At 36.8% G+C, this 17623-nt stretch overlaps 2 protein-coding genes across 2 annotated transcripts; one reads left to right on the top strand and one right to left on the bottom strand.

The window, feature by feature from the left end:
• Positions 1–729: 729 nt before the first annotated feature.
• LOC127953146 (cerebellar degeneration-related protein 2) lies at positions 730–9555 on the bottom strand. The gene is made up of 5 exons (XM_052552120.1): positions 9324–9555; positions 8041–8153; positions 5688–5836; positions 5446–5613; positions 730–4149 (listed from the first exon to the last, which is right to left on the bottom strand). Exons 1-5 carry the CDS (start codon positions 9403–9405, stop codon positions 3345–3347), a joined length of 1317 nt encoding a protein of 438 aa, XP_052408080.1. The 5' UTR covers positions 9406–9555; the 3' UTR covers positions 730–3344.
• Positions 9556–9684: 129 nt separating this feature from the next.
• mfsd13al (major facilitator superfamily domain containing 13a-like) lies at positions 9685–17365 on the top strand. Its single transcript, XM_052552119.1, has 6 exons — positions 9685–10075; positions 12218–12946; positions 14037–14191; positions 15167–15250; positions 15345–15488; positions 16384–17365. Exons 1-6 carry the CDS (start codon positions 9929–9931, stop codon positions 16523–16525), a joined length of 1401 nt encoding a protein of 466 aa, XP_052408079.1. The 5' UTR covers positions 9685–9928; the 3' UTR covers positions 16526–17365.
• The last annotated feature ends 258 nt before the right edge of the window (positions 17366–17623 follow it).

The following is a 17623-nucleotide window of genomic DNA, read 5'->3' as shown; positions in this document are numbered from 1 at the left end:
AAAAACACAAGGAACGACAACTCAGACACATGACATAAACATAATAGACGAGTGTGTGTTTGAAAAAAAGAAATGGTGAATGTTTAAAGTGAGACATTGTTGATTTGCCCTAGTGTCTGTTAAGGTTTGGAGGAACTATATTTAACAGCATTTACACATTTGAAGCATTATGTATACCATGCTTGGCATGCCAATGAACTGATTTATATTCAGAAAATGGGCTTGTAAAGGGCAAATGTCTACTGATATAATCTATGATTTTTCTTTAGGCTTAGAATATGTTGTTTTTCATCTGTTAGGTTTGGGATATCATGTAAGCTACAGCTATGACATGAGAAAATTGTTAATCGGTAATGAATTAACAATTTGAATAAAAACGTGCTGTGGATCCTCTTACTTCCTAAAGCATTGCTTTTCCTTGAACAGTTTAATATAACTTTACCTCAGCTACGTTCCCAAATATAGGCCCACCACAAGAGGACGCCACAAATCAGAAAACAACATCCACGTTTTGTACAAGTTATATATAATATTAAAACAGATAGAAAAATGCGGAATACCACGAGGATTTCGTCTTATTTGAAGCTTTAACACGCAAAGTAAGTGTTGCCCCGGAACCTGCTTTAAGTTATAACTTATCTCAATGATAAAATATTTATACACAAAGATGTAGCAAATTAGAGGTTATGTTGGATATTTAATCGATAAATAAAACCAGAACAAGCGTAATTGGTTCATTCATACAGTTTTATTTCCTGGATAACCCAAGTAAGATGTTAGTAATGCCGTTAAGTTATACACAGATCGCTGATCTTCAGAAAGGCATCTGTATTTCTGAGAAGAACCTTATTCAGCACCAGTAATAACCAGATTGTGCATTCATTCACTAAGCACATCAAATTTGTATAATCTGCAGCTGATTAACAGTAATAAATAATGTAGAAAACTATTCAAAGTCTTTTACTTAAAACACTGAACTCAAGATTTATGCACGGCTGAAACAACCATCAACTGCGAGCAGAATTTAGAGGTAACAGATTCAACTGTATACATTCTCACGATTTTTTTATGGGGCTATCACAAATTCGATTGTTTATTCTGCAAGATTTAACTATAAGGGTTAAGAAAGAAATCTAAACAGAGAGATAGTTGCTCCGCATTTAAGATTTGGTCAATTTACTTCTGTATAAGCTACGTTTCAAGAAACACTGCTGAAGAGAAACACTTTTTTTTCTTTTTCAAACGAACTCTTTTTTTTTCCTTCTTTTAATCTTGAGCTCAAGAGCTATATTTTAGCTGCACACTAATATCTGATCATGCACATTACAGCCTTCTAACACAACGCTGACCAAGAAGCATAGGCCGTCATTTTGGATGGCATTTGAAAAGGGCGGGAATTTATGCCAAAAATAGAAAGCAAACTTTCGTAGCGCAGGAACGGCTGCAGTAGGCCTACAGTAGCACCATTTTCACTGAAATAAAGCAATATAAGCAATGGAAAACACCACAATATATGTTGCTCCCTCAAGACAATATTCAAATATTTTTCTTTGTCAGGACCAATTAATCCATCACATATTTCCCTGGGATCTCCACCTGCTATTTAAGATGTCAAGAAACGCTTTTTCCTTCTTTCTTTTTCTCTATACACGTCACTTTCCTAGTCATCTACGCAATACATTGATTTAAAACGTCAAAGTCTACTTAAACTGTCCAACTCAAGGCATTTATCAACTTCAAAATGTTACAAAATGAACCTGGACATGGTTGATCCTGATTAAGTATTAAGTTTGGTTATGAAATACACGTTATCAAAGACATAAACCCACAATAAGTAGCTATTGTCTGACCAACTGTTAAACCACTTTGACCGGAGAACTACTTACAACTTACATAAAATGCTCTCCTTTGTGCTGGTGTAACATTTAAGTAACTTACGTAGTCAAATCATCCGTTCAATAGCCTTCAATCCTCAAACGTATAACCCCCTCATTCAGTACATTTCAATGTTTTCATATCCATCAACACATTGGTAACAATCTATTGTTGACATAATCCCACAGGCAAGAGAGAGAGAGAAACAAAATCGGAAAACAATGAATGAATACCAAACAAGAAAATAAATAAAATCTCTGGACGACAGCAACAACGAATGAAATGAAATAAAATAAATAAAAATAGAACTAAAACAAAAACAAAACTGACCATAGGCCCGTCGTCTAAAGTGCATAGTTTTACAGTGGTGTTAACATGAACGTCAAAACAAAGTGCTGGGAACTTGAGCGAATGTGGCTGCCAAACGTTTAACTGCGACTTAATCTAAACAAACGATTGACACAAAGTCACATGAGAATTTCAAGCATATTTACACGAGCTAACTGGAACTATTTTGCTAGCACATCAATCCATTGAGGTAACCAGACGGTTTATAAAAGCAGCAAACGGTATTGCCTCAAATATCGTTGTTAGTAATGTCATTGAAATCACATGCAGTCTTTTCTTTTAAATAATAATAAAAAAGAATTGTAATATTGCTTGTGATATTTCTCGACGCTAGAAGAATAAGGCTACATATTGTCCTACTAAATTCCTTAATCATATTTGTTAGTTATTTTTTTTTACATTAAGGTTTATCAGATGAATCACACAAAAACATGTCTGAGAAAGAACAGTTTTTAATTACTGTTATACGTTTTTGCCCAAAATTTAGCTCGACAAATACTATTTCAATGCATTAATATTTTACAATTAAATTTTGGGAGCATTACTGTAACCAGAATCAGAATTTTCAGAATATTCTGTTATAGAATGCGTTTAATTATCATGAAAATAACATCAACAAATGGTTCTAAAAATGGGCTTAGTTTATTCATATTTATTTTGATTTTGGTGTGAAACTTCTCGTTCTTGGTTTTGTGAGATTCACCCTTTCAGACGTATGATTTACATTAAGTTAATTCGTTAGTAATAATAATTTAGTCTACTGCACATTGGACGGTTGAGTCTTGACCTTCCGCACAGATGTGGTTCTACGAAATCAAGATGTGCTTTCAAACCTGAAGCACAGATGTACTCGGGTGTCACATATGGCTGTATCGCAGAGATCCACACTTCTCATGTGCCTCAATCATTGGAATAAGACTAAGAAAAGTACAAAAACACCGTTCAGGTCTCCTGCATTTGCAGGTTTTGGATGTGGAGGGTTTGGTGGTGTATAGGCACAGGTTTTATAGTGCAATCGACACAAACAAAGACCATGGCGCTATTAAAACTCTCAACACGTTCATCAAGTGAATTCAGAAGCGCTGAAGATCACTACATTGTAGATGCATAATACTGCCAGCTCACTGACTCGGCCCGGCCCTGTTCTCACTCAGGTCCTCTTTGGTTTTCTGAATGCAGGTGAAGATTTCTTTAAACAGGGCCTTGTATTCTGGCTGGTGGAGCTCGTTTGCGAGGCAGATGGTGTCTGTTGTTGTGGTTGCCTGGCTTTTGCGGCGCTGCGCAGGAGCGGTGGGCGTCTGGACGGCTTTGTGACTGAGGCTGTCTGCCCCCTGCTGGCAGCGGCGGAGCAGCTCTTCGTATTTCACCTGTAGCGCGCTATATTGCGCGTCCACCTCATTGAGAAGCGAGATCCCACGCTGCTTCACCGCTTGTGCTCGGCGGATACAAGTGCGCTCGTGTCCGCGCCGGATATCCTCGGCTCGAGCCCCGCGGACGTAGCTGTCGCTGCTGCAGCGACGCCTCCCCTGAGGAAGCTCCGCCTCCTGCTCCTCCTCCTCCACATGCCCCACCCCCACTTTTTCCTCCACGCCGAAGAAAACGCTGTCGGGCAGCATGGCGTCTGTCAGTCTTGCACCAGATGACTCGGAGCGCCACAGCTGCCGGAGCTCCTCCACCTCCGCCTCCAGCTCGGCCTGTCGACGCCGCGCTCCCTCCAGCAGACTCAGACGCTCCTCCAGAGCACCGTTTTCTTGCGCCGTCAGCTCTGTCTCGCGCTCGGCCTCCAGCCGCCGGGCTCGCTCGGATGCCAGCTGCACCTTGAGGTTGTGGAGGGTGTGCTGCAGGGTGGAGTTCTCCTCCTCCACATGTCTGTCATCCAGTGCAGGCCAGGACTTCTCCTCCTGCAGGCTCTCGGAGCTCAAGTACCTACAAGACGACAGGAGCATGAGTCCAAACAACCATTTTTGCAAGAGTCGTTTATATTGACAGAATATATAGATCAATCTGGTACTGAACAGATCCATAATAAACATCATATATGAACATTGTTTTATTCAAAATATTTTATTTATTAATATATTACAATTAATAAAATTAATTGTATTACTCTGACTATTTTATTAATATAAATAGATTCTGTATTATGTAGTTATGTATTAACTTAACTATATTATAGTATTTATTCATTTTAAATGCTACAATTTAATTTAGGCAACACAATATTAATGTAAATAATGTATAAGTGAATATTTAATAATGATTATAAATACTAATGAATATTATTGTATTATAAATATATTTTGTAGTCAATTAATCGGTTTAAATGCCACAAGTGAATGTAGGCAACATAATGTTAATGTATATTATGTATAAGTGAATAATTATTTTATTTTTACAAATATATTCTGTACTCTGGCTATTTATTTAACCATTTGAAATGCTACAAGTGGATTTAGACAGCACAAATTAAAGTATATTACGTAGACTGGATATTCATTTTGAGAAAGGGTGTTATAAAAATGATAAGTGTTTTCAAAAATAACCTTGAATTAACAGTAATATAAGCAACTACGAAAGCAGTCACTGAAATGTAAAAATAGGGGAAATTTGCACACACAAACTAATATAATCAAATATTAGTTGATTCTGTTAAATAACAGACATGGTACCAATATATCATGCTATTATGGTATGACCCTCTTTGAATTTGTTTTTCTGAAATGTTTCCACAGAAAACCTCTTGCTAATTGCATCACAGGACCTATTGCACACGGTTTACTTCTAGCTCTATATTAGCCTCTGCAGCACTGAGGGATTAGATCAGGGATTAGTGGATTAAGGGCCAGGTCAGATTATGATGTCTGGTTTTAGAGGTCCTTAAGATGCCCAGTCAGCACGTACGAACTCTGGAGTACACAGATCAGAGAGGTCAATCATGAGCTGGACGTCACAGAGAGCCCACTTCAATTAGTGCTGCATGAGGCCACATGCCCTTAGCATAATTACAGGCTCTACCCAAATTAAAGTCTCCATAAAACGGCTTGCCAAACACAAATTTCCTTCTGAAGCTGATGCACTGCCAACCAAAACAGAACGTATAAGTAAAAGCAAGATCTTCAGCACGACTCTCCAGTGACAAGCTGAGACAGGAGTGCATGGGTGTTTGCTAGATGCTGATGTGAATGACAGGTATTTGTCGGCGTCATTTGGCTCCAGACTCACTTGTCTTGTTGCAGATCATAGATTTCTTTCAGACAGGACATGCTTTGGGCCCCGAGGCTGCGGCGCGCAGCTGCCAGATCTCTCTTGGACTGAGACACCTTCAGCTCGTCCACCTGCTTCTGAAGACCCTCCATGTGAGTCTGCAGCCCATCTATGGTCTCGGTTAGACTGCAGATAAAGAACAATGAATCGACGCGTGTTCAGACTTCAGTAGTAGCTGAGAGATCTGGACGTGTCCTCACCTCTGGATCCGGTGCTGGGCCGTGCGGTTCTCCAGCACCAGCCTCTGGTTGCTTTTCTCCAGGTCTCGGGCTGCTAAGTCCAGCTGCTCATAAACCTTGGCATGCTGGTCGTTCATCTGCCTCAGGAGATCCACCTGCTTGGTCAGGTACTGCGAGAGGCAATATACACAACACAAGTTTTCAGATATTTCTGTCAACCAGACTGATCTATATAGAAATTACTTCGTACAGCTGGAAAATTATGTTTCACATTTAAATTATCCGAAGCGACTTACAGTGCATTCAGGATACACAATTTTTTTTTACCAGTATCCGAGTTCCCTGGGAATTGAACCCACAACCATTTGCACTGCTAATGCAATGCTCTACTAAGCCACAGGGACAATTTTTTTTTTAAGCAAAAACTGTTGGGACTGGCAAGTTTGAGTCATTCCTGTGAATTGGTTCACACTGTCCATTTTAAGTAATAGATTCATAACGGATTCAACAATTTGCTTGCATAATCAAAAAAATATTTTTCCTTTTTTTTTTATCTAGGGAAACTCATAGTTTCTGTAAATTAAATTAAATCAGAACTCAATGACATTTTGATATTCAATAATCAATTTACATAACTTTGGGTTCTTCAAAAGGTAATATTTTTGAATTTTGAATTTTTTAAGCTTATTTTGACATTATTTATCATTTTAAGTAATATTGAGGACCCCTTAGAAGATTGCTATACTTCACAATTGCGTTATTTCCAACACCTTCTTCAATTAAGGTCAAAATCCTTCAGAACATCAACATTTACAGCCATTTTTAGCTATTTCCCAGCTTTACATGCACAGAATGGTCGACCAAATTTGGTTGTTACTGGTAGTAGTACAGAAAGACACAAAAATTTTACATTTATATATAGATATTGATTGCAAACTAGTATTTCTTATCATATTATTTTAATGTGTTACCAATCTTAAACACACTGGTGTTTACTGCACTTTGTTCTTCTTCTAGTTCTTTACCTACAAGTCTCACACATTCACAGAGCTCACTTCCACGTTGCTAAAAAAAATGGTGGAGACCACAGACTTTCGTCATTCAGAGCTAGCCGATGCTAAAGATGCTCTGAAGCAAACCACAGGCCACTTTTCACAAGACACAAGGACATTTCACAAGCTAATGCAACGGAGGCTTTCTAAACATTTCCCTGCTCTTTTGTCAATGTTTCACTACAAGAGACGGAAGAGTTACTCCATGTTGCAACTACATACTTCTCACTACATTGTTACCAACAATGTTTAACTTGATCGATTATATTTGAAAGTTATAAAACCAGGATCAAGTAAACAAAGATTTAAGATCAAAGACCGAATGCTATCTTACTGAGTACTGACAGGTGTAAATTATTCACTGCCTCTATGCTACACTGAAGTATGCAATGCATTATGCATCAATTGACATTTAAATCAGTAATGCGATACACTGTTTGAGATGCCATCATCACAAGCATGTGAACAAGGCATCCAGTTATAATATTTAAAATAAATGTTTTTTTTTAGTATCATTCAATGTATTTTTACTCTTTCTGTTGTCTAATCAAATAATGGAGATCGCGTTTGTAATTCAGCAATTCAACAATAACACTAGCAGGTGAAATAAAGCTGTTTGCACTGTGGGATATTATGTGCACTGTGCTTTGTTACACACATGCAAATTATGGCAAATGTGATGTGATAAGGTATTCTGCTCTTACAGAACATACGCCATCTGTTCACAGTATTTATATTATGTATACACGGCAAAAATAATGAGAATATGACGCCATTCAAACATTATCCATTGAAAGTGACTGACATGAGATAATAACAGGACAACACAAACACTGTTAATGTCTTATCTAACGACTGGGGTCACGCCAGACACAGTTCCAGTTTCAGAAATAGCACTAGTCCCTTCTGCACGATGTCCTAACCGTGACGAGGAAAGAGGATCAAACAGGAAATCTCCCGCTGTTTACGCATTTCCATAAAGGGAAAGACCAGTGGAGTACAGCAACAGTGAAACTAAACTCATTTCTACCTTTTTTACTGGATAGGTAGCAGATTATGTGACCATGGAATGGTTTTAAAATCAAGATTTAAGATCACAATTTATAAGAAAATGCATTGTTTTAAGGTAACTGCAAGGTAATCCCAGTTTTTGACCAGTTTACACTACTTTCTCCTTCCACTTTTGTCATATAAATACACCGTATCAACTACTCGTACAATACAAAGACCCAGAACAGGACATTTCGGATCTACAGCACATAAGATCTGTGCCGTGTGGGAAGATGTGTTGGATTTTGGGGGAGCTGTGGGAGAAGCGTCACCTCAATCTCCTGCAGCTGCTCGTGATTGGTGGAGTACATCTGCTGAAGGCCCTGCTCCAGCTCATGGTTCCTGTCCAACAGAGTCTTGCCCAGCTCAGCGGCCAAATGGAGATCTGTCCCACACACACACACAGAAGACAGAGCGGTAAACATCGAGCAGACCTAGTGGGCGTTTTTCTGCCAAGCCCAGCGGCAGACGCACAGTCCTCGTGAAGAACAATAGAAGCTTTTTTCAGGGATGATTCAAATGGACAATAATAGTGTTTAAACTAGTAGTTCCTCTAACTTGACTGGTACTGCATGATGCTAGTCATACAGTCATGGGTTTGACACGCGCATACAGTGCTAAAAGAAGTCATTTGAACATAAAGAAATATTAAAGATGCTATGAATTAAAGCATCTGCCAAATGCAAAAAAAAAAAAAAAAAAATTCTAGTTATCATCATCAAAATAATAAAATACATTAAGATCTGAATAATAATAAAGCAAGTATGATGGACATAAAATTGCAGAAAACAAAGAAGCTAACATCATGTAGTACACTCGGCTTTCCTTGTGTATTTGTATTTTTTATGCCTGAATATTTAAAACCAAATGGTTTACTCATCACAAGTTTGACATTATAAACAAATGATCAAATATTAATATTCAGTACACTGTAATATGAATACACAAACCAAACGTGTTAAAGTAGGTTTCAAATGCTTATTTGTAATTGCAGAAAAAGTAACATACAAATAATAACAATACAAATTATAAACAAGAACCACACACACACACACAAAAAGCATAGCTCACGTTCAATTTTAACAAATAAAGATATTACAAAGCACAAGGGGGAAGCTTGAAGATTGTATCATAGTATATTTAAACCTGTCTTTAAACAGACACAGGAAATATAAACGTCAAAATCAGGACAAAACAAATTCAACATAGGAGATTAATTAAGATATATTTTTGTGTGTGTGTGTGAAATGTTAGTATGTTTCAAATGTGTCATCATCCTCGGCTGATGACGTCAGAGTGCGCATTAAAGGCTTCACATGGGCGTGACCTTCAGTTACATTACTCTCATTTCACATTACCTTTATTAAGAAATGCCTCTTTCATTTCACTCAGGGTTTAAACACTATCGCTTCCCCTAAATATTTCACCTGACCTCTGAGAAAAAGCCACGTCGTATTGATGCGGACGCATTTCTTAGCTCAAAGAAACGTGTTTTAATGAAAAGTACACGCATGTACGATCATTTCTCAATGTACACATTATTGTCGAGTCTTACCATGCTCCAGATCTTTCCTGCTGTACCACAGCTCATCTTCATTGCGATCAAACTCCTCTTCTACTATCACGTCCGTCAGCATCTCGACTCCAGTGAAAAGCTTTAAGCCCGACGATTATTTTAAGACATCAGCACTCTTTGTCTGATGGATAAACACCGGTGAGCGACTATCCCTAGCGGTGTGACCCGGCGTCTCTCTACAGCAACGTGGCAGACTCCGCTTTAGAGAGCGGACTGGATAACAACAAGAACGCGTCGCAGCGCTGGCCAATAGGAGGGCGAGGGCGGGACTTTGGTGGCGTCTTGTCCAATGACGGCTTACTAGTGGATCGATTTGCGCTCAAACCACGCCTACTTTTGAACACCAGGAAGTGGTGCATTGCACTGTTTTGAAGTAGAATAAGCTCAGTTGTGGTTATACTTAAAACTTAAGTGTTTTACTTAAAGCGTTTATTTTCTGGAAACATTGTCTTAGTGGATCCGGGTAGTTTACTATTTCGCCGCGATTGCTTGGGTCTTATTGTAGTGTTAAGTTTCATATTGTATGTTGCTTGTGCTTTGTGGACAAACTTTAACTTTCAGCAATCAAACATCCGTTTAACATCATGAGGCACTTTGCTCACCCAGGTGCGTTGGCTTACTGCATGACAACGCTTGGTGCTGGCATGATGAACAGCATTTTTAGTTTCTACTATGTAAAGCTATTCTTAAATAAGTACCAAATATCAGAGACAGCCTTCCACCAGTCACAGGTGAGTTTTTGTAGGATTTTAACTTGTTAATCTGAACTACCATAGGGAGTAAATGTGTTTGACTAATGTTGATGTAAACAATATTTTCATTTTTAGTACCACATATGTTTAATAAAGCATTAGAAATGACACGAACAAGCGCTAGACTCTTTAAAAAGTGATACAGAGTCATAGGAGAGGCCTGCACTTTTCAGCCAATCAGAAAAGATCTCTGCCTGTCAGTCATTCTGCGCATGCGGATTTTTGACAAGTTTGGCTGGACTGTCGTTGAAGAGAGGACAGTAGACTGATGAGATCTGATAAATTGCTGATATTGTTTCACAATTGATGAAACAAATCCATTTATATATTAATATGTTTTGACCTTATTACAGCAAAGCAATAACATAAGTTCTTAATATCAACACTGTTGTGTGGCCAGCATGCCATAATCAAAGCTATATCTGCTAGTATTGAGAACATCAACATATACTGTCATATTGCCAGCTTCATAAGCGATAATAACCTTGCCGGTCAATAAGTAATTATAATAAATGTTTCTGTTTTTAAACATTTGTGAAAAATTGTGTTTTAAAAATCTTTTGGAATTCGGCGTATTTCCCGTAATTAATTGCATATACAATTGGTCATCCATCAGGAATATTTTCTGTGAACATTATAAACATGTACTATTTTGGATAAATAAAAAGTCAAGTTATACTATATTAAAAGCAAACCCAGTTAACCTGGTTTAATTAGATTAAACTAGTTTAGCTGGTCTTTCAGCCTGGCCAAGATAAAGTTCATTTGGTCTTTCAGCTTCCACCTTACAAAAGCCCTAAACCTCTCTAAAACCATCAAAACAAACCCACTTGGCCGGGCCGAAAGACCATTTGAAGACCCCTATATAGAAAAACAAGGAAGGAACAGGTTCTTCAGGCTAACAAACAGGCTAAAACAGGCATTTTTACATCTATTTCTGTGCTTTAAAACAGCTCCTCAACACTAACTTTCAGGTTTTTAAAGGGATACAGTACGTACCCAAAATAGAACATTTTGCTACTAACCATCATTTGTTTCAACCCTGTGTGGTTTGTTTTCTTCTGTGGAACACACACACACACAAAGATATTCTGAGAAATGTATTTTTGATAATACTACTAACTATAAGTAACTTTGAAACTACATGTTAACGCCCTGCTGAAAAAAAAAAAACTATAGAACCATCACAGACAATTCTATTGGTTTCCTCTACAAATAGCATTACAAACATTACAAACAATCACATTTTAAAAATTAAAAAAATAATAATAATAAAGAATGGTTTTCTGTAGTGTGTTTTGGTACATATTCCATTAGGATTTATTGGTTTAACAAACTACCAATAAACAAGGCAACAAATAAATGTGAATGACCAATGATTATAAAATAATTATGTGAATCATTTATTATAAATGAATGAGAAAAAAAACATAAAAATTAAAATAATTTTCACCTGAGGATCTAAGGGTCCTTCAACTTTAAAGAAAGTTTAAAGAAAGTAATCTAAATGGTACTATCAAAGTAAAGTGCTACCAGTCTTTTGTTTTTTGTCCAAACAATGTAAAGTTATTAGTAGCCAAAACTGTTTGGTTACCAGTTTTCTTCAAAATATCTGCTTTGTGTTCTGTAGAAGTCATACAGTCGTGGCCAAAAATATCGGCACCATTGGTAAATATGTTCAAAGGCGGCTGTGAATATGCATCTGCATTGTTAAACCTTTTAATGTTTAATTAAAAAGAATCACAAACAATTATCCTTTCGTTGGAGGATGAGAATTTAAGGGGGGGGGGGGGGGTATCATAATGAATTAAAGGTGTTTTTTTTTTTGGGGGGGGGGGGGGTCAAGATTCAAGATTTTTATTCGTCGCATACAAAATTATATATAGCATATATAACCAGCAGTGAAATGTGAGTGCTTGTGTCACTCACAGTCGTCTTTGATCATATTAACCAAGGGTGCCAATATTTTTGGCCATGACTGTATATGTTAAAGCATTGATCATATTATGTGTTCCTGGCGTCTTAAGTTAATTTATATCCTGCTATTATACACTTTATATAAATATGCTTATTTAAAATATTATTTGGACTTTTAAAGATCCCAGAGTTATGTCTCCGCAGGTTGTCTTTATGATCTGGAATGCACTGAATGACCCCTTGTTTGGATATTTACAAGACAACTCTCGTATGGAGTGCTGCTCACGGAGGAGGCTCTCCATTTTATACGGAGCGCCGCTGTACTGTCTGTCTTTCTTGCTGGCGTGGTTCCCGTGGAGGACGTACGAGCCGGATGACTGGCTGAGCGGCGTCCACCTCATGGTGACTCTCTGCGCTTTTGATGGGATGCTCACATTCGTGCTGTTGGCCCAGTGCGCCCTCTTCGCAGAAATCTCCGGTCACCATCAGAACAGACTGAGGCTGATTAAATACAGCCAGGTGGCGTCTCTGGTGGGCTCCTCTAGCGTGCTGTTCTGTGGTCTCGTCTCTGGAAACATGGACAACTTTGCTGCCTTCCAGGGCTTCAGCGTGGTCGTGGCCATATTGGCCTGTGTTTGCATGCTGTACACGGGCTTCAACAGTGAGAGTCGGTTTGACAGTAAATCCTCTGAAGAAGATTCGGAGAGTCCCCTGAAGCCGCCGCTCTCGCTGTCGTCCGTGATGTCCATGACCTGGCAGATCATCACCAACAGAGACTTCCAGCTGTTCGTCATCATGAACTTTTTCCAGGTGTTCATGGTGGCGTTCTGCAATAACTTCACCATGATTTTTGCAGAGCACCTCATTCCTCAGGATGTCCTGCCATCGCTTGCCAAGAGCTTCATGTATGGAGCTGGATTCATCTGTCCTCAGGTGCATCACAGTTGTAGTCAGTTTTGGGGGTAACGCATTACACGTTACTTGAGTTATGTAATCATTTTACTTTTTTCAAATAACTATTTTATAAGTCTGGAACTACAGTAAAATCATGTTCACACAGAACACACAACAGTCTATAAAGTTAGAAATCTAGTTACTTTTTTAGATAAGTAGCACAGATTATTTTGTTTTCCATTTATGGATTGATTGAAATCAGGAGTATGCGCAAAAGCGTTGTTTGCGCTGTGTGAACATGATGTTACTGTAGTTCCAGACTTATAAAATAGTTATAGACATAACACTCCTTTACTCATCTCACTTCACTTGCTCAAAAACAGATTAAAGGGATAGTCCACCCAAAAATGGAAATTATAATTTACTCACCCTCAAGCCATCCTAGGCGTATATCCAATCAGTGATATAAAACCTTTAATTTGATCTTCCAAGCTATTTAATGGCAGTCAGTGGGTGTCGTTGTTTCTTAAGTCCAAAAAAAGTTAAATAAAGTGCATCCATCCATAATAAAAAGTGCCTTACGTGCCTCTGAGGGGTGAATAAAAGGCCTCCTGTAGTGAATCAGTGCGTTTTTGTAAGAAAAATAACCTGTATCCCCGTGGATTACAACACAGCAATGCGTATGGTGCATTTTTTTTATTTTTATGACGGATGAAAATTTTGGAGGCAATGTAAACGTGATTGACACAACGTGAGGTCATATTTATTTTTTAACGTGTGCAAACACTTTTATTTTTATTGATTTATTTTTTGTTAGCAAGCCCATCCCAGGTGAGAAAAGGTAACCCAAAACTAAAGTAACACATCACTTTTTATTAACGGTAACGTAATTATTTACAAGTTACTTTTTATGGAGTAACCCGATATTGTAATGCGCTACTTTTAAAAGTAACCTTCCCTGACATTGGTTGTAGCAAGTATTACTAATATTGTCATTCATACTTTGGTGGAATATAATAAACCCCTGTTTTAAGTATAAATATATTGTTATGCCTTGCATCATTACCAAGATCCAAATAAATAACATTAACTAACACTTTAATATCTTAAACTATCTTTTCTTCTACAGATGTTGGTTTTGTGCAGCCAGAATCTGCTCCAGAAGTTTGGCTACTACAGACTCATTCTTATCACCTTCTACGTGGAGGCGGGAGCTGCTGTGCTCATGTTACTCCTGGGTCCAGGCAACTACTATTTCCTTGCATTGTTCCTCACTGCCAACATGTGAGTAATTACACAGCACACTGCTGTTCCTTTTGCCCTCCATTGGGATAAAGGAATTAATATGTTAAGATAGAACAAGATATGTGCTTCCAGAGAGAAAGGCTATGTAATGTCTGAATGAATAAAGACTTCTGCTTAATAAAGTTGCATTTATTTGACGCTAAAACATTAAAAACAGCAGTATTTTGAAATATTATTACAACTGAAAAATGAAAGTTATGAAGTTATACAATAATAAAGTTATTGGAATATGAATCTTTTGTAACATTATAAATGTCTTTACTGTTACTTTTCGAAAGTATTATTTTATATCTAAACAATTTTACTGACCCAGACCTTTGAACAATATTTGCATTTAAGTGTTACAGTATTTCAGTTAATTGCCGAAATTTACTTGCATTCACTTAAGTGGTTTTAAAATGAGGACCTTTTCCTATCCACCAAATAGCTACTGTAAACAAGTAAATATGTAATGTTTAATGTAAGAAATGATATTTTAATGATCAAATATGGATTATTTTTGCTTTGCACGTTTTTGCACTGAAAATTCTATTAATAATTAAAATTTTTAGTGCCCTAATATAAAAAGGCATAGTAGTAAACAGTAATGTAATTTTATATAAAAGCACAAACACACACATTTATATACTTTTACAGAAATATTTCATTTCTGAAAAATTTTACTTATCATGTTTCCATGAAAATTTGTAGCTAATGATGCATTTTGAATCGGTTCACTTATTAATGCTGTCTATTAATGTTTTTTTTTTTTTTTTTTTTTTTTTTTTTTTCAGAGAATCAGTAATAAATGGCCATAAATAGTGTATAAATATAATGACCTTAGACCAAAGAAAAAAACTTACCAAATGACAAAGGAACTACTAAATGACAAAAAAGAAATGTTTAAAAAATATATTTATTATGAATATCAGCCAACCTTGTCTCTGGATGTTTTGCCTTCTGATGGTGATTTAGGGTCTTAGTTCAGGCGGCCTTCAGTCTCTTCAATTTGCCTCTAGCTGACATCATTGACTCTGACCTGCAGAAATACAAACGCAGGTAATTGTGTCATTGCTTAAAAAATATACAGTGTAATAAAGATTTATTTTGAAGAAGTGATTTCGAAAAATGACTTTTTATAAAATGTCTCCAGCTCTCCTCTCTCATCTATGGTTTTTGGGACCAACGCTCTCTTCACAAAGCCGGCACAGTCTTTGGCTCCTATGCTGGTCGTGGCAGTTCTAAACCAATATGGTTACGCAGACATAAAAGATGTTGGGAAGGTTGCAGATCCAAGGTAACATGACCTATCAAATATCCCAATACAGTTTGTTAAAGCATAACAATGGTAGCCTGTTTCCGCCACTGAATTAAAACAAATAAAGGTCATTGCAACTTCTTATCTCACAATTCTGACTTTTTTCCTCATAACCGCATGATACAAACTCACAATTTTGTTGATTCTTACTGAATATCTCACAATTCTGACTTCATATCTCACAATTCTGATTTCATATCTCACAATTCTGACTTTATATCTCACAATTCTGACTTTATAACTCAATTCTGATTTCATATCTCACAATTCTGACTTATATCTCACAATTCTGACTTTATATCTCACAATTCTGACTTTATAACTCAATTCTGATTTCATATCTCACAATTCTGACTTCATATCTCACAATTCTGATTTCATATCTCACAATTCTGACTTTATATCTCACAATTCTGACTTTATAACTCAATTCTGATTTCATATCTCACAATTCTGACTTATATCTCACAATTCTGACTTTATATCTCACAATTCTGACTTCATATCTCACAATTCTGACTTATATCTCACAATTCTGACTTTATATCTCACAATTCTGACTTCATATCTCACAATTCTGACTCTATATCTCACAATTCTGACTTTGTAACTCAATTCTGACTTTATATCTCACAATTCTGACTTTATATCTCACAATTCTGACTTTATGCCTCACAATTCTGACTTTATGTCTCACAATTCTGACTTTATATATATTTAAAAGTATGTTTTGGACCATTTATTTCAGCTTTTTTTTAATCATGCACACTTTCATAAAGCTACATAACACTGTAAGCACTCAAAGGTCTGTCATCCTCTAGTGGTGATAAAGGTCCATTGCATTGAAGGAAATATTGTCTTTTTGTTTTCCTAGTGCTCTTCAGTCCCTACACAGTGCCATGTTCTACCTGGTGTGTGTGGTGCCATTGTGTGTCACAGCCCTGCAGGTGCTCGCGTGGAGGCCTTTCTCCATACGAGAGACCCACACAATAGACTCAAAGTACATCGATGGCTGAATCCGGCTCATTTTATTTCATTTGTATGCTCTCACTTGCAGCACTTTAGAGTTAGATTCAATTTTTTGTCAAACTACACACTGTAAAGTAGTGAGAAAGGGAATTTCTTGATGAACCTCTTTGTACTGTAAAGCAGGTTTGTTTCTTTGGTGGTTGTTGGTTGTCTGTATGTACTGTATCACACAAATCTGATCATCGGAAATCAGATACATTATCTGAAATGTTGGAAAATGTCATGTATGTAAAGGAAATATATAGTCAGCCAGTCCTTTTAAAAAAAAAAAAAACAAACCTCACAGTAAAGTGAAGTTGAGGGGTGTTGTATCACCCTAAAGAGGTTTGTCGTGAGAGAACATGATCCCACTAATTCCACTCTACTTAAATAAATAAAAAAATGTGTGTAACATAAGTTTGAATGTAAACTGTATAATTTTGTGTGAGGAAAGGGAGCATGGAGTGGAATGCTGTAATTGACCAATCAGAATCAAGTAATTCAGAGAGTCGTGTAATAAGTTCCTTATATGTGACACATTCTCTTGAAAGCTTTGTGATTTGTGAATGCAGTTACAAACTGTAAAGGACCAAATCGAAATTTTAAAGACAGGGTAAGCTGTTAACTAAAGGTTTTGTTCTTACCAGAAAATAAACAGATGATCATTTCTCTCTTTTTCTGTATCACTTTAAAGTGAATTTGATGATGAGTGCATATTCATGCCTTTCCTGTTGATTCACACAGAACATTATTTTTGTATATATTCATCAGTTGATTAGTCTGTGGGAAAGGTTTTGTGATTGTTATTATTTTTATACGTCAATAAACTTAACCTTATGATCAAACAATGTGTAACGTGTAATAATTAGATCTCATATGTGCATTAGGAAACAAAGGATGCAATTAAAGAAAGCAATAAAATTAATTGTGAATCTTTTTTATCAATTACTATATTACAGTAATATAGTACAGAGGATTATAGTTATATCAGGTGTGGATTTGGGCTGAAATATACATTCTTCAGGTCGCTTTTCACCATTTTCCTTTGATTTCTTTGTTGAATAGAAAGTTTAAAGAACAGCATTTATTCAAAATAAAAATATTTT

Source organism: Carassius gibelio, chromosome B3, assembly GCF_023724105.1.
Source record: "Carassius gibelio isolate Cgi1373 ecotype wild population from Czech Republic chromosome B3, carGib1.2-hapl.c, whole genome shotgun sequence".
Taxonomy (NCBI): Eukaryota; Metazoa; Chordata; class Actinopteri; order Cypriniformes; family Cyprinidae; genus Carassius; species Carassius gibelio.
The sequence above is the reverse complement of the archived record's forward strand: the minus strand, read 5'-3'. Positions and strand labels throughout refer to the sequence as shown.